Raw genomic sequence first — 21,747 nt, forward strand, 5'->3', positions numbered from 1 at the left:
GCGCTGGGGTCTGGGTCTGGGGTCACCCCGGGGTACCACACGGTGCTCCAGGGGCTCATGTGGACGCTGGGGGTCTTGCTCTGGGGAGGCCTCTCCTGGCTTGTGCAAAAGATGCTTCCCACACTCCTCACACCTCAGAGCATGGTCTGGGCAGGACCAGAGCCTCGGCCACCCCAGGTGCTGGGTCCCCCAGACCGGCTGAGCCAGAGCCTGCATTTTGACAAGACCCCCAGGGGTTCCTGTGCACATCCTGGGCCCTGCAGTGAGGCAGACCAGGTCAAGGCTGGAGCCTGTCACTCTCCCAGACCATCGGCCTGCCCTGGCCCTCAGTCATGACCCTGCCCCATGCTGCTACCTGGGTGCTCCAGCCTGCCCCGTCCAAGGCAGCCCACTCCAGGATTACCTGCCCAGTGCAGCATCTCAGCTACTGGAGTGGGCTGAATGGTGTCCCCTACAAAGATATGTTCAAGTCCTAACTCCTGGCACCTATCAGTGTGATCTTACTTGGAAACAGGGTCTTTGCAGATGTAACTGAGTAAAGATAAAGTCGTAGGGGTGGGCCCCAAATAGAATGACTGGTGTCCTGACAAGAAGAGGACACACAACAGAGACACACAACAGAGAGGGCCGAGTGACCACAGAGGCTGAGATTAGAGTGATGCGGCCACCAGCCAAGGAACATCTGGAGACCCAGGAGCTGGGAGAGGCAGGGAGGGTCCTCCCCTGGAGCCCTAGAGGGAGCACGGCCCTGCCGGTACCTTGAGTGTGGACTTCTCTCCTCCAAAGCTACGACAGCATCCATCTGTGTTGTTGTAAGCCCCCAACCTGTGGCCCTTAGTTATGGCAGGTGCAGGGCATGACACAGCTATTATCTGATCTCCAAGAACTGGCCCCGTTGTGCACTCAGCCAAGCCCGTCCTTCAGGTCATCATGAGATGTCTCGACACAATGAACCTCCCGACTCAGTGAGGAGGCACGGGCGGGGGCTAGGGGTTGCTCACACCTGTGGGGGGCTCGCAGCACACTTTGCCCGGGAGTGACGCAGTGTGTCACACCCACCGGCACCTTAGGAACAGAGGCCAGGTCACACCTGCACAGCTGGTGACCTCCGTAAGGCTGCCTGTCCTGGCCGCAGCAGACGGTCCCAGAGGTGGCTGGCACCCCCCCAGGGGACCCTCTTGCTCATCTGTCCTCCTTTCTCTCCCTCCAGGTCCTCTTCTCCCTCTGCCTGCTCATCCAGCCTTCAGTGCAGGGATTCGCAACTGGGGGCGGTTTTGTCCCCCACGTACACTGGCAATGTCGGGGGACACTTCTGGCTTGTTTTCACAACTCGGGGAGGGAGATGCTACTGGCCAGGTAGAGGCCAGGGCTGCTGTTAAATATCACCTGCTTCAAAGCAACCAGTCTTAATTTTGGGGGTGGAGGTCAAAGGGCATGTGAGTATCTGATAGACTCTGTGGATTTTTCTCCCCAGGAAAGCTCACATAAGCTCTGAATTTTGCTTCCATTTGGGTAAGATTGTGCAACGGACTCTCTTGGAGCTGATCTTATTTCCCAAATTGCAAACCCTTTGCTCCTTGTCATCTGAGCACCCCTCCGGGAAAGGTTCATTCCCAAGAGTCGCTCATCCCCCTGAAATGAATACGGCAGCAGCTCTATCTGCTAACCACGCTGGCAGGGGCCCACACACACCTCAGATGCTGCGTGTGCCCAAGCGACCTTTTAATAGACTCTGGCTGTGCCCCTCTCCAGGAGAGCAGGGAAAGCAACAGGCCACCCAAACCATGGCTCCTTCCAACAGCTCTAGGGGCTGGTGCAGCTCAGATGAGAGCTGCAGGGTTACCAGGAGGCCGTCATGAAACAGTTTTTGATTTGAGAGGCCCCAGCAGGGATGCGGGAACATCTCAACTTCAGCCCTTTGCAAACCTGAACGGACGCGTCTACCCCACAATCACGGTTTCATCTTAAACACGGCCAGATCAACTGCTGAAAAGCCTCATGTAGCTCTCGAGCCAAATTACCAATGAAAAGCTGGGGTTGTTTCACTGGTTAAAAACTAGATCATTTTGGTGACAGTAACCAATGTTACTGTCCAAAGTCATGATAGAGAATATAAAACGTTTAAAAAGATACTTATGGGATAGTATTTAATGAGACTTGGAAAGGGTCTTTTCTCGCCCTTCTTGCTGCTTCAGTATGAACAACAACATGTGATACAATATCAGCCAAGCATCTGCCATACGCCAGACTCTGACTTAAGCACTTCACAAAGGTTACTTATGATAACTCAGTGATGCAAATACTCTTGCTATCTCCATTTTACAAATGGGGAAACTGAGGCCTAGCTTTTCCATCGGGATAAGTGGAAGGTCAGGGAGCTGGCAGAAGTCAGGCAGAATTACCAGGCCCCAGAAGTTCCCATTGAGTGTCAGATCTCAAAGTTGTAGTCAGGAAAGAATGACAGGGATGGAGGGTAAAATCCCCTAGGGAGGGGCCGGGCGCGGTGGCTCACGCCTGTAATCCCAGCACTTTGGGAGGCCGAGGCGGGCGGATCACAAGGTCAGGAGATCGAGACCATCCTGGCTAACAGGGTGAAACCCTGTCTCTGCTAAAAATACAAAAAATTAGCCGGGCGCAGTGGCGGGCGCCTGTAGTCCCAGCTACTTGGGAGGCTGAGGCAGGAGAATGGCGCGAACCCGGGAGGCGGAGCTTGCAGTGAGCCGAGATCACGCCACGGCACTCTAGTTTGGGTGACACAGCGAGACTCTGCCTCAAAAAAAAGAGAAAGAAAGAAAAAGAAATCCTCTGGGGAACAGATGACACAAGAACCACGAAGCTCAAAATCCATGTATACACATGTAACAAACCCGCACGTTGTGCACATGTACCCTAGAGCATAAAGTATAATAATAATAATAATAATAATAATAATAAAAAGAAAATCCAGCTCTCTCAGCCTCAGCTCCCAGAGAGTGGCCCCGATCGCCACTTCCCTGGTCTCTCGTGCCCCTGATGGAGCCGATTCCTTCCTCCAGTTATAAGTTGACATGCTGAAACCAACCCTGTAGCTGAAACCAACCCTGTATAGTGGCCGCATTGTTCTGAAAGCCACAGGGCTGGAGGGCAGGACCATGAGAAAACCCAGCAGGAATCCACTGCTCACTTCTTCCAAGTGTTTAAGACAAAGTCAGGCAGGGAGGGAGAAAGTCTCTGAATCCTTGTCAGGATCAAATCTCGGCTTCCTGATCATCAAAACTTGTAAGGCTCCTCCCCTGCCCTCAAAACCCCAAAGAGACCCGCCTGGGTGGCCGAACTCACAGTCTCCAGACGGCTTGCCAGACCTCGGGAAGGCGAAAGGAGACCTAGACAGATGCCCCAGGTTAAACAAGACCCTTTGACTCACTAGGCCAAGGTCTGGGCAGGCCCCACGGAGCATGTTCGATTGTTTTTAAGGAAAGCGATATCTACTTGTCACAAAACAGAGACGGTTCCACTCCAGGTTCCCTGATTAACTTGCTTTTTGGTCTAAATACTCCAAGGACATTCTTATCACTGGACCAAAAGCATTTGTGATTTAAAGGCACGGTGGTGCCTATGGATGGAACATCAAACCAATGCCAACATTCAGTTTCAGCATTCACAGGGACTCCATGGTTTCTAAGTTAACCTGCCGACTACTTTTTCTGTTTTCGATGTGCTTTAGAGACTTCGCTGATTCTTGGGTCATCCGCACAGTGATGGCTCTGCAGGCTGGGGCCCTTCCCCCAATATTCATGGAAGGAAGGGCTCCTGTGCACAGAGAGGTTAAGATGCCAGCCGGGGAGCACACAGCAGCCAGCAGAGCCGCTGAAGGAAGCACCACTGTGCCAGGGCTGCTAAAGTCATTCTCTCTGTACATAGCTGCACCCTTGGCACCACGGCGGCCGGGCAGCCAGGCGCGCGAGGTGGCTCGACCTCTTCTTCTCTCTAGAAATCTTTCTCCTAGGAAGATTCGTAGGCTTTGCTAGGGAACAGGGCTTCAGAGCACAGCGTTACAGAGCCACGGACTTCAGAGCACCAGGGACTCCCAGGGCTCAGCCAGACCCACTCCTCACTCTACAGATAAGAAACTGAGGCCCAGAGAAGGGCCGACGCTATCCAGGAAGACTCCCAGGAGAGCTTTGTCCTCCCTCCCCCTGATCGGGCAAATCTTCCCAGGAAAGCAGCTGACCAGAAGCAGGCAACGCTCTACCCTGAAGGTCGTGGCTGTGAAGGGCAGACCCTCTCCCAGAGCAGATGTGGCCGGAGGAGCGGGTCGGGACTCCCCAAAGCTGTTCAAAAGCAGTTTTTACCCCAACTTAACAAGAGCGGCGTTTTTGTCTGCCCCATCTATCTTCTTTTTTTTTTTTTTTTTTGAGACAGAGTCTCGCTCTGTTGCCAGGCTGGAGTGCAGTGGTGTGATCTCCGCTCACTGCAACCTCCGCCTCCCAGGTTCAAGCGATTCTCCTGCCTCAGCCTCCCAAGTAGGGGGGACACAGACTCATGCTACCACGCCCGGCTAATTTTTGTATTTTTGGTAGAGATGGGGTTTCACCATGTTGGCCAGGATGGCCTCAATCTCTTGACTTCGTGATCCACCCGCCTCGGCCTCCCAAAGTACTGGGATTAAGGTGTGAGCCACCACGCCCAGCCCATCTGCCCCTTCTTTAAGAACAGATTAAAGCTAAAACAAGACACCGGCATCGCACCCTCTGACGATGAAAGCGGCCGCCGCCCGCTGCCCCCACGCAGCCCACCCCCACAAGCCAGCGCGCAGTGAGATAGTTACGTCCTCGTCCCGCTCCAGCTCCAGGCCCGCCTCCAGGAGGTTGCCCTCATACTCCTCCCTGCGGAAGCGCTTGTCATCCTCGTGGTAGTCCATCGGGGGCTCGGCTGAGCCCGTGTCCAGCGGTGCCCCCTTGCCCGGCAGGGGGTGGTCCTGCTTGATGCTGCGAGCCCCAGAGGTGGTGTCACTGTGCTGCACCCTCCTGACCAGGGTCCGGCTGCCCGAGGACCTCTTGTGATGGTACACCAGAATGTAGTCCACCTTGCGCCGGCCGTCTCTGAAGTACAGGCCATACTTGCACTCGGCATCAGGGTCCACGGATAAGGAGCTCAGCAGCTAAGGGTGGAAGAAAAGGCACCCATTCACCATTGAGCTGCTGCTGATGGGCCTTTGGAGCGTGCGCTGCTCCCTTCGTCCACTCATTCAACAAACACTCACTCATTCAACAAACACTCCCTGAGCGCCCTCCACGGGCCAGGCGCTGTCCTAGGGGCTGAGATACACCTGGGAACACAGCAGAAGACCCTGTGTTCAGGGAGCTGACCTTCGAGAAGGAGGTATTCCCTGCTAACCATTCATGAGGTCATGAGGGTGTCCAGCCACATATGGTCCCCCGGAAGCCCTCCTGGTCTATGGAACTAGACCAGGCTGGGTGTCAGGAACCTCCCTGACTGATTGCAAAAAGCTATGGTAGGGGATGGTTAATGGGCACAAAAAAATGAGAAAGAATAAGACCTAGTATTTGAGAGTACAACAGGGGACTATCATCAATAATAATTTAATTGTACATGGACAGGTAACTAAAGGAGCATAACTGGATTGCTTGTAACACACAGGATAAATGCTTGCGGGGAGAGATACCCAATTTTCCATGAGGCGACTATTACGTATTGCATTACCTGTACCCAAATACCTCCCGTACCCCATAAATCTATACACCCACTATGTACCCACCCAAATTAAAAATTAAACGAACAAACAAAATATCCCCCAACAACAACAAAAGCTATGGCAAAAGCTACCAAGTGAATGAGGGCTCCCTACGTACATGGATGGGGCTGAAGCAGAGCTGAGCCCAGGTTCTGTGCGCACGAATCTCCATCTCTGATGGCCAGCGCCAGAGGCAGTGCCATTCAAGGTGGTCACAGGGCCACTGACGAGCTGTGTGTCCAGAGGTGAGGCTTTTGCCGTCTTAGTCAGGGCTGTTCCCCAAACGGAGCCTGAGCGGAGGCCAGGGGTGCAAGTGTTTCACTTGGGAGGTGATCTCAGGTGCCAGAGTAGGGTGAAGGGGAGAGAGGCTGACAGGGGTGGGTTAAGGAGCGGCCACTGCTATGTGCAGCTGGGCTCCGTCCTGCTGGGGACCCTCGGAGTGACCTTGAAGGGCACACCCCACAGCCGGTACCCAGAGGGGGAGGAAGTTGGGTGATCAGGCACCCACTCTGGCCCTTTCTTGGCTGGGGGTCACTCCTGGGATGTTAACGCCCCTGCACTTGCGCCTTCCCCTCACGTGGCCTTCGGTAGCACCTGCACGGTCGGTCACCTTTGGGTGCAGAGGACAGCGAGCCACTGGTATGGAATGGATGGGCACCGCTGGTGGGTGCCCTGGGGTGACCAAGGGGGCGGGGTTAGGGCTCCTACAGGGCCTGCCCCACCTCAGTTTCCTTATTTGATTGAAGGACTCTAGGGGGCCACAGGGGATCGCAGTGTGGAGCGGTTGGTTTAAAAACCAGATATTCCCACAGTGGCAATGTGACGGACCATGGCAAAAGCCAAGCCTGCATTGCTGGAATTCCCGAGGGGTTTGGCTGGTTATCAAGACAGACAGGTCCATCAGCAATCTGGGTTTCCGAAATAAGAAAAAATAAATAAAGCCATGCTGGATAGAGCCTAACCGGCAACTCCAAGCTGCTAATGGTCCACAGAGCTGCGCCTCATCCTCGAGCTGGTTTCCACCTCAGGTTCCTGTGGCTATGTGAGGACGCTCCCTATGGTACTATCAGTCCCCGGGGGGCATCATCCGAGAAGAGGGCCTCCCCGATGGACTGCAGGGACAGCGTGCTGCACCAGGCAGGGCCTGAGCACCCGTAGTCTTTGGACAGAGCTGCGCTTGGGCCTCGCTGGCCTGGTGGGTCTCCCCACGTGGTCACCCGGAGCCCCTGGGCAGCTTCTGGCTGCACCATGGCTCTAAATGGCTGTGCACTGGTCGGGAAAAGGGGCAGGCAGAATCCCTTATTTGAGGCGGGTGGGCTGTATACAACCCAAACTGCATCAGGGAAGCCGGAGGGTGGAGCCCCTCACCAAATGGTCAGCGCTACAGCAGGGGATGGGGGAAGGAAGGCCTCGAGTGGAGGCTGTCCTTTTTAGTTGTAGGGGAAGGAGAGAGGAGGCTCTGGGCCAGGGCTGCTGGCTGGGGCCTGCCCCACCTTTCATAGGTGTTGATGTCAAGGGTCTAGACTCCTCCACCCCTGGTTAGGGGACAGGTGGGGCCATGTCCCTGGCACCTTGGCCTCTCTGGCCCTAGGATGCCTCTCCTGGAAACAGCATTGCTCACCGCCTGGGAGGGCCCGGTCAGCATCTGGTGCCGGCAGGAGGCTGAAACTAAGCAACTGACTTCTCTCTACAGTAACACAGGGCCCTGCTGTGCTGGTGGCCTTCAGGAGGACCTGGACTCAGTGTGCATGCCCCGCCCAGCTTGCCCTCTGTGACGAAGTCTGAGGGTGCTTAGGGGCTGGGACCACGCCCATGTGGGTGGGTGGCTTGGGAGGGCTCAGGGGGCAGGGTGGGGGAGGGCTGGCTTTTGAGGGCAGTGGGTTCCCATGCCCAGCCCCGTGAAGGACGGGGTTCATAGAAGACCCCAGTATGGCAAGTCTGCAGCCAGCACGGAGGGGCCTTCATTCCTTCTGCAGGAGAAGCATGAAAGAGCTATTCTTCTCAATGTGCCAAGGAGGAAACAGGCCCAGCAGGGCAGGACAGCCCAGGTTACAGAGCAGGCGGGAGGCTGAGCTCAGCCTCAAGTCCCATCTGCACGCCCAAGGTGTGGGAGCCGCGACTCAGGGTGACGCTGTTTCTCAGCCCAGGTATGTCATCTCACTGAGTCCCCACAAACTGACCCTATGAAGGGGTTACTATAGTTAGGTTTATTTGACCTGGAGGGAACTGAGACTCCCACGGGTGGGCTGCCCAGCTCAGTGGCCCTGAATACCAGACTCCTGCTGGCTGACCCCAGTGCAGGGCTCTGTCTCTGGTGCTGAGGGGCACGGGGAGAGTGCAGCCATTTAGCGGGCCTCAGTTCTGTCCTGGGGCCTGAGGCAGCGGTTAAGCAGGGCCAGTGCAGACCGCAGATAAGCACAGGCTAGTGGGGAGGTTTGGGCAACACCAGGCCACAGGTATGTCTGGGACAGTGTGGGGCAGCAGGTGAGGCCAGCCCGGGACAGGGCAGTGGCTTCATGGTAGACCCTGTGGTCAGCCAGACCTGGGTCTACATCTAGGCTTGGCCCCTCTCCAGCTGCAAGGCCTGGGGGAGGCTCTGGATACTCTGAGCCCCAGGGTCGGTTTCTGCTAAATGAGGAACGGCGGGAGGCTTCACCGAGGAGATGATAGTTTCTGCTAAGCTCAGCACACACTGGCCAGAACGTGCCGGGATGGACGCTCCATCTAATTCTGGGGCCAGGCGCCTGGGGCCATCCCTATCACCCCGACGGCCACCCAGTGGCAGATATGCCTTCGCCTTAACATCTCAGGGAGGTCAGACAAGGGCAGGGTCACAAGGAGGTGGCGACTAAAGGTGCTTTTCTCTCCCCACAGCCGCGTGGGCAAAAGAGCCCAACCAGAAGCTGCTCTTGGAAGACGTAAGCCCAAGCACAGGGAATGCGCCAGCGCCCAACAGGTGAATACGCGGTCTCGAGGGGTCGAAGGGCACACCTGCCTGAGTCCCAGGTGCACCTGAGAGCTTCGGCTATTCCTCCTCATCTCCTCCCCATACTGCCTTACCCAACCTCCTCTCCCCCTCCCCCAGGCCTTCTCCAGTCCCTCCTCCTTGCCTTTGCAGACACTGTGTCCCTCCCTGCATGACCTTTCTGTCCTTCTCAACCCTTTGTAATTCAACCTGGTTTTCAGGGCACGGGGCAAATCCAGCATCCTCTGGGATCTGAAAGTGGCCAGCCCCTCTGGCCTCTGCAGGTCTCTCTGTGCTGGGACTGTCTCTGAGCCGTCTACCCGTAAGTTCTCAACTTGCAAATTAGCCCCAAACCTGGATGGCAGGACCCCAGAGGCCTAGCCAGGGACTGTCTAGAGATGTGTTAGAACACAGTTCCAACCTGACCTCAGTACACAGGGACTCAGAACCTACTTGGGGCCCCATAAACCCCCCTGGTTGGCAGGGATAATGGTAATAGCAAACAAATCCTTAGAGAAAGGGAGGAAATTCACAGGGATCCCTTCAAGCCAGAAAGCATGGATTTATGCTAAGGAGTGGCCAAAAATCCTTTATCAGGGTGAAACAGGGAAGGTTACCAGGTTCAATACGAACCCCCATCATCTGTCCACTGGGGCCCTATCAAGGGGCACGCCTACCCTCAGGGGCCTGACAGTCTTTGGGGAGCAGAAACATCATCTAACTTCCCATGCACGGTGGAGGGACAGACAGCACCAGGGCCTGATCAAGAGTGGGCATCCTCCTACCTGTGTTCAAACACCAGCTCTGCCACTAACCACCTGTGTGACCCTAGGCACACAGTTTCGTGTTTTTGTCTCTCCATATCCCTAAGACCTCCCTCATGTTATATGATCTCCCTCATGGGGTTGCTGGAAGGATGAATCCTTTATATCTTATAAAGAGTCTACAGCAGGGCCTAGCATAGAGTGAACCTTCAACAGAAGTTTGCTCTAATTGGGAACTGAGACACACGCACAAATAAAGAACTAGGGGAGGACAGGGGGAAAAAAATCTTGTGGCCAGAGTGGACCACAAGTGAAAGATGGTAGCAGTGCCAAATCCAGACTTTAAAAAGTTACAAAAGGAGCCGGATGTGATGCTGGGACCAGCAGGAGGCAGCACCAAACACAGGTGTGGGAGTCCCAGGGCCTGACTCTGTCACTGATTTGCTGTGTGGCCCTGGATAAGCTGCTTTGTCTGTTTAGGTATTAGTTTGTAAGGTGTGGGCTATCTCCCGTCTATACTCTAAAGGGCTGGGAGGCTCCCAGGGTCTGGAGAGCAATCCTGAGCTGGGCTTGGAGAGAGTCAGGAGGTGAATGTACAACAAGGACCAGTGCGGTCGCCATGGTGGCGTGTGACTCTATGGTGTCCTTCCACGGAGCAGTGGAGGGGGTGCCTTTCTTGTGTAGAATGGGAGAAAAAAGGCAAAGATGTAATTGCAGTGGGAGGGATGTGGGTGAGACTTTGTGCATAACTTCCAAATTCGAAGGCCTGGGAAAGCGTCAGAACATTTCTGTTTCTGTATTCTTAAGAAGGGGGCTAGCAACCCCTCGGTGCACTTTTGCTGAGGGCAAGGGGTTTCTCATTCATCTTTTCTTTTGAGACGAATTCTTGCTCTGTCGCCCAAGCTGGAGCGCAGTGGTGTGATCTCGGCTCACTACAACCTCCACCTTCTGGGTTCAAGCGATTCTTGTGCCTTAGCCTCCCAAGTAGCTGGGATTACACGTGCGTACCACCATGCCTGGTTAATTTCATAATTTCAATAGAGACGGGGGTTTCACCATGTTGGCCAGGCTGGTCTTGAACTCTAGACCTCAGGTGATCCGCCAGCCTTGGCCTCCCAAGGTGCTGGGATTAGAGGTGGGAGCCATGGCACCCAGCCCTCTTATTCGTCTTTTCGATGGTCGGCACTGAATATGCGGTTGCTGAATGAATGAATGCGGGCATGTGTGAACGAATAACAGAGGCTGGGTCTCGTATACTGTGGCTGGCTGTGGCCATCAGATCCAAGGATACAGAAGCTGAGACCCAGGCAGGCCAGCAACTTCAACACCACAACCCCCAACTGGGAGCCTCCATTTTCTCTCATCTGTGAGATGCCGACAAAGACATCCGGACTTAGGTCACAGGATTCTTGTGGGGATAAAATGTGCTGGATGATCTGAAGGTATTTTGAAGACTTCCTTCTGCATAACTGAGGGAGGTACTCCCGGAAGGTGCCTCCCTAAGGAAGATAGGAAAATGGTAGAAGAGAAATACTTCCCTGAGGCCACATGGGAAAATGTGAAGGACGAAGGTTCCTTTCGTGGCAGGAGTGTCCTGGAAGCCCTGTCCCAGGCACCATGAATGATAGCCTATACCTGGTCCACACCTGCCTCTATGAACCCCTTCCTCAAACTCCAAGAAAACGGCAGAAACGGGGAAGGAATCCTATGTCCTTTAACCTTTAACACTGTCCTGGGACTCTGGGCATTGGCTTCTTCCGCTTGTCTCTGGAGTTGGTGCTCCAGGAACTGAATTCATATCCGTATGAAATATCTTGATCACTCAAGGGAATCTACAATGTTCACTTTCTCTGAAAATGGGCTAAATGAAATCAGTGACCTGTAAAATTTCTTTTGGTTTTGAGACTTTTCAAATTATAGTTAAGAAGGGAACATCAGTTTTAAGCTTCCCTTGTCTTCTAAAAAATTTTTTAAAAATCACTACATATCAATGTATGATTATGGGACATGATGCATAATTTATGAGCAGATCATCTCCCACAGCAGATAAATCAGGAAATACTGGGCAGATACCAGCAAATCAGGTATCTCTGGAGTGTCTGGGCTTGTTAGGGGCACTCAGATCCCAGGCCACAGACAGCCACCAGTTTCAAGGAAGAAAGTAGAAACACTCAAAGATTAACAGAAGGAAATGGAAACAAATTGCGTCCAACCTGGCCTCTGGCTTTCAAGTCATTTCTTCTTATATCTCAATGCACAGAAACAATGCAGCGATTTCCACCCTTGAACTTGGGAATGAGGCGAGGCAAAAGCCATAGGCTGGGAACCGCAGCCTGAATCAGATGAACTTATCTTGTGGTTGACTTGTGCATGTATGAGTTGCACGCCTGAGAACGGGATAGGGACTTTTGAAATACAGCCCACGCCCTCTGGCCCTGGTGTGTACAGAGCCGCCTTCGCTGGGTGACTCAGGGTAATGACTGAGCAACCACTGTTGGCTTGAGGAGTGCCAGGGATGCCCTGGGAGGCTCTCCCTGCCATGCGGCCTGCCCCGCACCAACAGGCCCCTGCTCCACGGCTGCAGCCTCCAGCCTGTCTGGCCATCTACTGGCAGATGCTGCTCCCAGGCTCTGCCCCCCGCAGCGAGCGCCTCTGATTCAGCCTTCCAAGCTCACAAAACAAAGTATGTGCAATGGAAGTATTGTGTGGAATCTAAGAGCTGATGGTCTCATCTGGGCCCAGCTGCCTGTTTGCAGACTTTGTGGCCTTCACCTGGGGTTACAGGAGGCTGATAGTTTCTGAGTCTGGATAAGCAACGGGTCCTAGAACAAAAACTGTGGAGACCGGGGGCTATTCATGGAAGGCTCCATTTCTTATTGAACATTCAATTCACCATCAGGTCTTGTCCAATCTACCCCCAGAACATCCATCTCTCCATTACCTTGGCCAGCACTACCATCCCCTGGCTCCTGGCTGGTATCCCCATGGCCCCACCTTGGGACATTGAATACGCAATGTTTTTGAAGGATGCAGTCCCCACCTGTTATTGGGTAGAATTAGCTTCTTCTCCAGAAGGTTTGTTCTTCAGGTAGACTTTCTGCAGCTACCTGGTCTGCCTGGGCCCTTCCTAACTGTCCTCCCAGCTGGTGGGTGACTTGGAGCTGGTCACCTGCCTTCTGGGCCTCAGTTTCCTTGCCTGTAGTAATAGCACCTACCTCACACGTTGTGAGAGTTCCATGAGCTGAGGCACAGCACTGGCCTAGCACTATGGAATTGTCCCTGTCACTGCCGTGGATAACGGGTAACGTTCCATCACCATTTAAGTAAGCTCCAGATGGGTGGAGCCTTCTCTGTCTCATTCTTTAAGGGTGCCCAGGGGCCAGCATGGCCTGGCACATGGCTTTGATCAAATGGCAATCCCTGAGCTCCTCCGGCCAGTCCTGTGACTCACAGGTAGGCTCCCTCTCCATCTATACCTGTTCCCAGTGCTCTTGGCAGCTCTGTGCAATCTCAGTTCCCGAAGAGATGCCCCCAGGCCAACCCCCTTCACTGTGACCCAAAGGGTGCAAGGCCTGACCAAGGCCAGAGTCCCTGCTGTTGCTGGAACAGAGACCCAAAGCAGGAGCTTTGCCCCTGCTTCATTCCCTGCCTCTCTGTGTGCCCCAGAGACTAGAGGGATAAGCCAGGGCCATCTCCATCCTGCTTGAAGCAGCCCTGCTGGGCCTGACACCCGGAGAGGGGCCTTGATGGGGTCTGCAGGGGAAGGAGGGAGAAAGGAGGTTCTGTCCTTAGTTCCCGCAAAGTGCTGCTGAGAGCTTCCCTCACCCCGAGAGGAGATAGCCAGTCCCAGCCCTGTCCTATCCTCTTCCAGAGAACTTTATCCTTCAAGCCAAACCCTTCCTGGGAGAATTCCGCCCCCCTCCCTAAAACGTAGGGTTCCCTAGACCTCTGGGTCTGACCCTGGGGAGGGCGGTGGGGATACTGGGGACCTCAGGATGGGGTCCCCAACTTACATGACTGGCTTCCTACCAGTGCCCCCACCTGAACCAGGCCTGGGCGCCCAGGGGAGACAGGGGCGAGGGTAGAAAGCAATCTCCAATGATTGACACCCTGGGCTTTGAGATTTTCGCTGCCAATGCCAGGGTACCACGCCCAGTGCCCTGGGCGCAATGTGCGTTTCTGGCAAGTGAGGACCCCGGGCTCTGACTCCAGAGGGTAGTGAAGCAGTGGGGCCTGGTAGCTACCATCGTCGTGGAGTGGCGACCAACTTGGCCTTCGCCCAAGACCCCCACCATCACCCTCCCTCTGGCTGCCCCAACGGGCACCCCTGGCCGCGAGCCAGGAAGGGAAGGTCCCATCCAGGGCGCCAGCTGTGAGCTCTTGGTTGGGCTCTGAGCTCCAGCCCCGGGCCAGGCAGCTTCGGAGCCGCAGAGCAACCGGGCCAGGCCATGCCTGGGGGCCTGGTGCTGCGCTGGGCTGAGTGGGCGCTGCGCTCCGAACACTCAGAGCGCAGGCTGGGCGCACGCACTTGGCCGGGGCCGGCGCGCCCTTCCCGGCACGCACGTGCGCGGGTGGGCGCCGCAAACCCTGCGCAGAGGGTGCAGCACCCCCCCGGGGTCCCGGGAGGCCCCGCCGCCGTCCGGTTCCCGCCCTCGCCGCGGTGCAGGTGCGCGGCCCTCCCGCCCGGGTCGCGGCCGCCCGCACTCACCGTGCCCTCGGACGGCAGGTAACCGATGTCCTCGATGGCGCAGATGTTGATGATGTGGACGCTGCGGTCCTCGGCCGGGAGCGTCGAGTACTTCTCGTTGACCCTCATCGTGGCCGCCTGTGCGCTGGGACCGCCGGGCGGCGCGCCCTCCCCATCCACGGCCCTGGCGGCCTCTGCGGGCGGAGACCGCAGCGTTCGCGGCACGCTCTCAGGGGGCCGGACCTCCCCGCGCCCAGGCCCGCCGGGGACGTGGCCGCCTCCCGCTCCGCCCGCCGCCCTGGCCCGCCTGGCCCGCGCGCTCGGTGCGGGGTGCGCCTGAGCCTCTCGGGGCCGATCGCGCCGCCACCCGGCTGCTGGTCCCGCGGGCCGGCCCGCGCCTGGTCAGGAACTTGGACGCCAGCCGGCCCGCCTTTGCCTTAAAGATATAAGCGCTCTCCGCCCGCCTATGGCAGGGGCGGTGGCCGCGCGGGTCAGATTTTCCGTAGAAATTTAAACACAGGAAGAAAAAGTATTCCATTCCTGCGGGCCCCTCCAAGTTTTATTTTTATCCGGGGAAAGTGCCCCTTTGGATGTTTTGAGGGTTTTCATACCGGGTATGAAAGGGGGGAACGTTCAGTATGGCCCCACCTGAAATAAAGTCCCTGCGGGGCAGGCGCCTCTGTGGCGGGTCACCTCCGCCTCCGGGGGAGCGAAGCTTCTGAGACTGGAGTCTGGATCTCTGCCCCTTTCCCTCCACCCTGGCAAACTCCTGCTGTCAGTCAGCGCTCACCTCCTCCGGGGAGCTTGCCTGATTCCTGCCGACCCGCCCCCTCCAGCTGCCCGCGCTCCTGGGGGAGTCTCTCCCAGGGCAGTCATCTCTCTGGAGCCCACTGATGTTCCGGTGTCCCCCCAGTTTACGGAGCGCTTACTGTTCTGTGCCCAGGCGCGTGCAGCGTCCCCGATGCAGGGCGTGAGTGTGTATCATCTCATTTAACCCTGCACCTGCAGGGTTGGAATGCGGGTCCTCATTTTGCAGAGGACACCCAGGCTCAGGAAGGCCAAGGACCAGTCCCCAACCTCTGAGGTGGGGCGGGGCTCCTGCAGAGCTTTCCCCACTGCTGGGCGAGGCTGTCCTGCTTTCTGGAGGGGCAGGGGAGTGGGGTGGGATGGTGGCTTTGATCTCTCTCACCCCCGGACCTAGCAGGGGTCTGGCACACTGCAGATCTTCAAGTCTTCTTCCCCTAAGGAGAATAAGGCAGGTCCCCAGGGGACAGCCACACTCAGATGAAGCCCCAGGGGCCATGCTGGCAACCACATCCAGTGGAAATAGTGTCCCTCTGCCTCTGACATCCTATGAGTTCTTCATGGTGTGCATCAGAAAGCACCTCCTGCAGGAAGTCCTGCTGGATTCTCCCCCACTGTCCCCTTCCCACCCAAATATGCAGGCCTTCCTCTCTACCCAAAGAACCTGCCTGAACCTCAACAAGCACTTCATTTATTCCGTCTCATTTTACAGTGGGTTGTCTACCAGGTTCACACAGCCAGTGCTCAATAATTGCTTGTTAAATGGTCACTTGGGAACATTCAAGGCCTACAGAAGTGATTAGAAAATTGTCCTTCAAGGCCACAATGTCGTCAGCATGCCATGGTTCCAAGCATGGAATCTGGAGTCAGCTAGGATGGGGTTGGGGTCTAGCTCCAGCTCTGGCACCTTCCAGCCTTGTGACCTTGTGACCTTGTGCCAGCCTCTTTGGCCTCAGAACCTCCTGGGCCTCAGAGCTTCCGCCTTCTCATGGGAGTCTTCAGTGTGCCTGATGCTGCCAGGCTCGGCAGTGGTGACTGCTGTCACCATTACTATCATCTTGTCATGACCTCCCCTTTCCTGGTGCCTCAGTGGGACTTCCCGCTTTAGGTACAAGTCCGTGACTTCCTTGAACTTGGGGCAGTGCAGGAAGGCTATTCGGTTCTCAGGCTGGTGGTGCCAACGGGCGCTGAGTGGCCCTAAAGGACCCTTTGTCTGCACCTTGGACAGTGAGAGAGGGTTTGGAGAAGTGCCCCAGGCTGGCCAAATCCATACCAGGAACAGTGCTCCACAGCCTCTGCCCCTAAAAGTTCAAGTGTCCAGGGCTGGGAGAATCCCACACGCACATACAGAGGATTATGTAATTCCATCCGCTTATCCTTGTTGGTAAACAACCAACATTGTGTAATACTAATGTACTGTCTTTTCACATTTATGTTCGAGTGGCAAAGGACCTTCCAGAGCTCTACGAGGCACAGTTTGCCGCAAAAAAAAAAAAGTTAAAATATGCTTGGCCAAATCTGGACACACTGGTGTTCCCAAAGGTTTGGGAAGTGACACTTCTGGCCCCAGAGGGCTCTGGAGCTCGGGGGCTGCCTGCTGAGGGGCCATCTCCTAGGCAGGGTGGCCCCACCCTCTCCCCCACAGCACCACTTGTGGCTTTACTCAAGAAACAGTGCTTAACCTCTCTGGTTTCTGTGATTTAGACTGTAGCCAGGCTCAAGGCATCGGCTTGCCTGTAAGACTCCACTTTCTTTGCTATTGCCAGTATGTTTCTTTTTTTCTCTCCAGTATCCCCGCATTCTGTTTCCTCTCGCCCCTCCCCCAAGTCTTCCGAGGTGGACAGTGTGGACACGCCACAGACAAGGGCAGAGAAAATGCAGTGTGGCCTCTGAGCAGCAAGGGCCAGAGAGGACCAGTTCTGCCTCCAGGCCTCTCGTGGCCTTTGCCGGGGGTTCGTGGGTCTAGGGACTTCAGAGACCGACACAAAGTAAAAACAATAGTCCCCAAAAATAGGAGTGGGAAAATAATTCCTGTAAGTGGAGATATCTCCCCAGCCAGGACAAGTTTACAGGGTCCTTTTTGTTCCACAGATGGTTCCCTTGTCTAGTTCCCTGTCCCCGCCTGTGTCCCATGGGTCATTTTGTTGGGATTCTCTCTCCACTCCAGTCACTAGCTGCTTATACGTGGGGCCTCTCCATAAACTGCTGCACTCAGTTTTCTTTTTGTCTCAGTGATTTTCATCACTGAAACCCTACAGGTACAGATTTCGCGGGCAGAGGATTAATTCCCTGCTCATGAATTAGTAAAACACCGCTGTCATTTGTCTAGATGGTGCATTTCGTTATGGGAAGCTCCAGGCTTCCCAGTTGGCCTGTTTGGCCACAGTGTTGCCCTTCAGTGTCATTTGATGGCATGCGCCAACTGATACAGGTGTCTTTGCTGACCATTTTTTTTTTTAAATATGGAACGCTTCACGAATTTGCAGGTCATCCTTGCGTGGGGGCCATGCTAATCTTCTGTGTATCGTTCCAATTTTAGTGTATGTGCCGCCAAAGCGAGCACGTTGCTGACGTTTTAATAGTCACCGAGGATACAAGCATCAGGTGACGAGGAGCGCAGACCGACAAAGCTGTTAGGAGGGTGGCTTCCTGGTAGGAGGCAGCACAGGGAAGCCCTTTTCAATGGTATTTTATTTCCATCCCGTTGGCATTGCCCACAGGGAAGAATACCTCAGAGCACTGGCCAAGCTGTCTGCAACTCAGTGGGGAGTCCAACATACCAAACTTTACAAAGGGAGGCAGAGCGAGGTGCCCCAAATGATGGAGATGCAGGGACTGGTTACTGAGACCACAGGCCGGAACAGGAACCTCACTCCCCATTAACCAACCTCACGGCCTTGGTTTGCCTCGATTTCCTCTTTTGTAAAGTGAGGCATGAAGTGTCTCCCTCTGGATGGTGGGCGAGGACCAAGAGGCCCAGCGCCTGGCCATGGTGAGTCCAAGCCAGGGATGCAAACGCCTCTTCTAATAAAGGAGCTCTAGGGTGGGACACAGTGGGTGTCTCAGCACGTGGATGTGTGGGGCCAGATCATCCGCTGCGGTGGGAGCTGTTTTGTGCAGTGTGGGACATTTTGCAGGCTCCCTGGTGGCCTCTACCCACCCACAAGATGCCAGCAGCACCCTCTGCCTCCAGCCCCAGTGTGACAACTAAAAATGTTTCTTGGTGTTGTCAAATATCCTCCAGGGGACAAAATCAGCCCCCGTTGAGCACCACTGCTGTCAGGTTTCTCAGCAGCCCTCACCTGCACTGTCACCTGGACCTGGGAGGACAGCGTTATCAGTCCCCATTTCACAGGTGCGCACACCTGGAGAGGTGATGTACTTGGCTTAAGGTCAGGCAAGAGAGCAAACTTGGCTTTCAGTCTAGCTCTTCTGATCCCCACCCCTCAAACCAGAGCTCACTCCATGAATTCAACGCATACCTAGAATTAGAGAGGTGGCAGAAAGGAGATTGGGTTTCTTTTTACAAAACAGAAATACGCAGGTGCCCAGGGTTGCTCTCCGTTGGTAGTGGTGGTGGCACCCGCACAGCCCGGGTGCACTGAGCCTGCCCTGGCCCTCGATTGGCCCAGTACAAATCTCTGCATTCAGAGGGGTTTAATAAGTGCTGTTGACTCACGAGCAGCCCAGGGGAGGAAAAGGAGCATGGAAGGAGTGAGCAGTCATGACTCAGGGCCATTGTGAGCGCCAACGGCCATTCGTCCCACTCCCCACCAGCCCCGTGCTGCTGGACAACCCGCGTAGGACAGAAACAGAGGCCAAACAGGTAAATGATATCACCTCCTAAAAGCAACTTGGGCTGTAATTACCCCGGGGAAGACGTGCCTGGGGAATTTACAACTGAGATACGGTGGGCGGGAGACGGGTCACTGTCATTTCCTTCCCTTGCATGATGTCAGTGCCCAAGCAGAGGCCGGCCAACCGCAGCATGACGGCGGGACTCCACGGGCTCGGAAACTGCCGGCCGAAGCTCGGAAACGCAGCCAAAGCATGAAGTTCTGCCTGGGGCGGAGGGGAGGGTGCGGATTTTTTTTTTTTTTTTTCTCCAACAGAATTCATGGACATCCAGTTTGCATAGGAGGGTTTTCAGATTCATAATGTGTTTTGTGAACCCAAGGCCTGCCTTCTGAGAATCCCAAGAGCTTTAAAACTCACCAGGGGTAGCTGAGAGCCTGGCCAGGCCACCTTCTCCTGGAAGCCTTTCTGGTCCAGCTCAGATGGCATCCCTCACCTCTGCTCCTTCCATCCTTGGCTTCAGCCACTCATGTTCCCTTCTGCCCACCATCCTCAGTTTTTCGGGCTTCATTTCTGCGCTTTTTACTCTCCTTACCATCCTTGGCACACTATGGATTTTCCCCATTTATGTTTATTTATTTAACAAGCAGCTGCTCAGTGCTTACTAAGCCAGCCCTGTGCTAAGCTCTTTACAAATGTTAAGTCGCCCTGTTAGGGTGATTACAGTCATCTGCAAGTGCATTCACACAGACAACCTCCTCCTGTGTCCTTTCTCAGGAGGTGTGGGAAGAAGTGTAGACGAAATCTTAAACAGCTGCTTCCTCCCCAGGGACTCTGCAGGAGGCACAGCCTTCCTCCCCAAGATGATGGGTGCATTGCCATCAGAAACCCTGCCGTGGGGGACAGGGTGGGACTCCCTGCAGCAGGACAGCACCTGCCCACCCTGCCAAACAGAGCACCTAGCTGCCCGCCACTGGTTCAATTCTTCTTCCCAGGGCTTGAAAGAAGAAAAGTTCCAGATTGCCTGGCAATTTCTTTTCACCAGCATACTTTCCGAGAGTAAGGAACCTCCCCCTCACAGAGGTGGGCGGCCTCTGCTGAGCTCGTGCCACTCCAGAGAGACGAGGCTGACCCTTATGGCTTCCTCTGAGCCCCTGCCCCGATTGTGTATTTTCTCCCTAGATACGATGCAGCTTCTGATAGAGAAGGACAAGTCCTGGTTCTCCTGTCCTCTGGCCTGAGGGGCTGAAGGTGACTTGAGGTTCCAAGGCCGTGAGCTGGGACATGGATTGGCACCCCTGCACTGTTGAGAGTACACGAACCCCATGAGAGCTGCTCTCAGCCACAGACTTATCCCTGCACCTTCCATGGGCTGTGTGCCGGGCGTGAGCGCACCAAACCTGCATCACTCCCCTGGTGTCAGTGACCCGCCCAAGGCCCTGATTTCCCTAATGTTGCAGGCACTGGCTGCAGCAAGCGTCTCACTCTGGAGCGAATCCTCTGGGGTCTCATCACACCCTCCCCTCCCCAAAGTCAAGGAAGCCACAGCTCCAGGGCCGACTGTGAGCCTCAGTTATCTTTATAGGAGATCCTGACGCCTTCCTGGGAAACCCTATGGTTGGAACAAAAGATGTTCCAGAATTTTGTTATGCCATGCATGGCCTTTTGTTTGAACCCTTGCTGTTCATTTCATTGTGCCTTCACGTATATATCATTTGGTGCCAAACTTCTGTTTTGTGTCAAGGCCTCTGCCAGGCTGGGGGTCTCTGTCCTGCAACTGAACTTCTGGGCTGCAGGTTTCTCTTGGGGGGAAACTGTGTGTGACAACCGCTGGCTGTACACCCTGGGCTCCAGGTTTGTGGGAGAAATGAATGGGAAAATGAGCCAGGAGCATCACCAGTTAGTGGAGGAATCTTCCCAACCCTGCACTGGGGAATCAGAACCTTGAAGGCCCTCTGGGTTTGGCGCGGGAGACCTCGTCCTCCTGATGCAATGTTTCTGTACAATAAAGGAGTGCGTTACTGGGCCCTGTGGAGCGTGTGTCATTGAGATATTCTACTACCCACGCTAACAAGAGTAAAAATAATCAGGGGAAATCAATAATCTATGGTATGTAACCTATTATACATAGAATATCATTTCAACATGTCCTCAATATAAAAGTTCCTGGCCAGGCATGGTGGCTCACACTCGTAATCCCAGCACTTTGAGAGGCTAAAGTGGAGGATCACTTGAGGCCAGGAGTCAGAGACCAGCCTAGGCAACACAGTCAGATACCATTTCTAAAAAAGAAAAAACAAAAATGAGCCAGGCATGGCGGTGCCTGCCTGTAATCCCAGCTACTTGGGAAATCGAGGTGGGAAGATTGCCTAAGCCCAGAAGTTTGAGGCTGCAGCGAGCTATGATTGCACCAATGCACTCCAGCCTGGGTGACAGAGTGAGACCCTGTCTCAAAAACAAAAAAAAAGTTATTAATCAGACCTTGGACATTCTCTCTTTTCCAACTACATATTTGAAATCTGGTATGTGACTGTTACTTTACGGCACATCTCAGTTCAGAAAAGCCACCGTTCCAGGGCTGAAAGCCACATGTGGAAAGGAACAATGAGCCTGGACTGCTTAGCTACAGAGCCTTTTCTTATTGTTTAAGGAACACTATATTGGATGGCTTTTATTTTCCGCCTTGTCATTTCCTGTTTTTTAAGATTTCTGCAGTGACATGGAATAGGTTGATAGGTAGGAAAAGGGTGACAATCATTTAAGGGACTGATACACTTTGTAACCTGTGGACTCATATTGGACCCTTTTACTATTCAGGGAAAAATAGTTGAACAGCTTTTTCTCTGTACAGCACACATGCAGAGAAACCGACCTTTGCCCCAAGGCCAATCACAGCACATTCCTGAAATATTATGACAGAGTAGCCTTTAATTACAAAACGTATCTGATGACAGAGCTGGTCACACAGGTGTTCAATTGAAGAAGCCGAGAGAGCTCC

At 54.6% G+C, this 21,747-nt stretch overlaps 1 protein-coding gene, 1 long non-coding RNA gene and 1 other non-coding gene across 13 annotated transcripts in view; 1 reads left to right on the forward strand and 2 right to left on the reverse strand.

Moving 5' to 3' along the window:
• Positions 1-21,747, reverse strand: part of LOC105469731 (anoctamin 1) — a 218,809-nt gene that overhangs the window by 98,508 nt on the left and 98,554 nt on the right. For 5 of the 10 annotated variants that reach the window (XM_071074119.1, XM_011721186.3, XM_071074118.1 and 2 more), the window contains exons 2-3: positions 14,172-14,344; positions 4,808-5,140 (exon numbers count right to left, since the gene is read on the reverse strand). In XM_071074119.1, the coding sequence (XP_070930220.1) occupies positions 4,808-5,140; positions 14,172-14,344 (506 nt within the window). Of the gene's footprint in view, positions 1-4,807; positions 5,141-5,852; positions 6,025-7,227; positions 7,504-14,171; positions 14,345-21,747 lie in introns of those variants that run through there. The other 5 variants (XM_071074121.1, XM_071074120.1, XM_071074122.1 and 2 more) reach the window with 5 other exon arrangements.
• LOC139357409 (uncharacterized) lies at positions 7,749-20,070 on the forward strand. Of its 2 annotated transcripts, none has more exons than XR_011610431.1 (3): positions 7,749-7,881; positions 8,609-8,690; positions 19,932-20,070. It is a non-coding gene; the product is annotated as an uncharacterized lncRNA (long non-coding RNA). The 2 variants fall into 2 exon arrangements; XR_011610432.1 differs by lacking the exon at positions 19,932-20,070 and adding an exon at positions 10,743-10,880.
• On the reverse strand, positions 17,411-17,517 carry LOC112424591 (U6 spliceosomal RNA). Its single transcript, XR_003015381.1, has one exon. It is a non-coding gene; the product is annotated as a U6 spliceosomal RNA (small nuclear RNA).

This window comes from Macaca nemestrina, chromosome 12 (genome assembly GCF_043159975.1).
Source record: "Macaca nemestrina isolate mMacNem1 chromosome 12, mMacNem.hap1, whole genome shotgun sequence".
In the NCBI taxonomy this organism is placed as follows: Eukaryota; Metazoa; Chordata; class Mammalia; order Primates; family Cercopithecidae; genus Macaca; species Macaca nemestrina.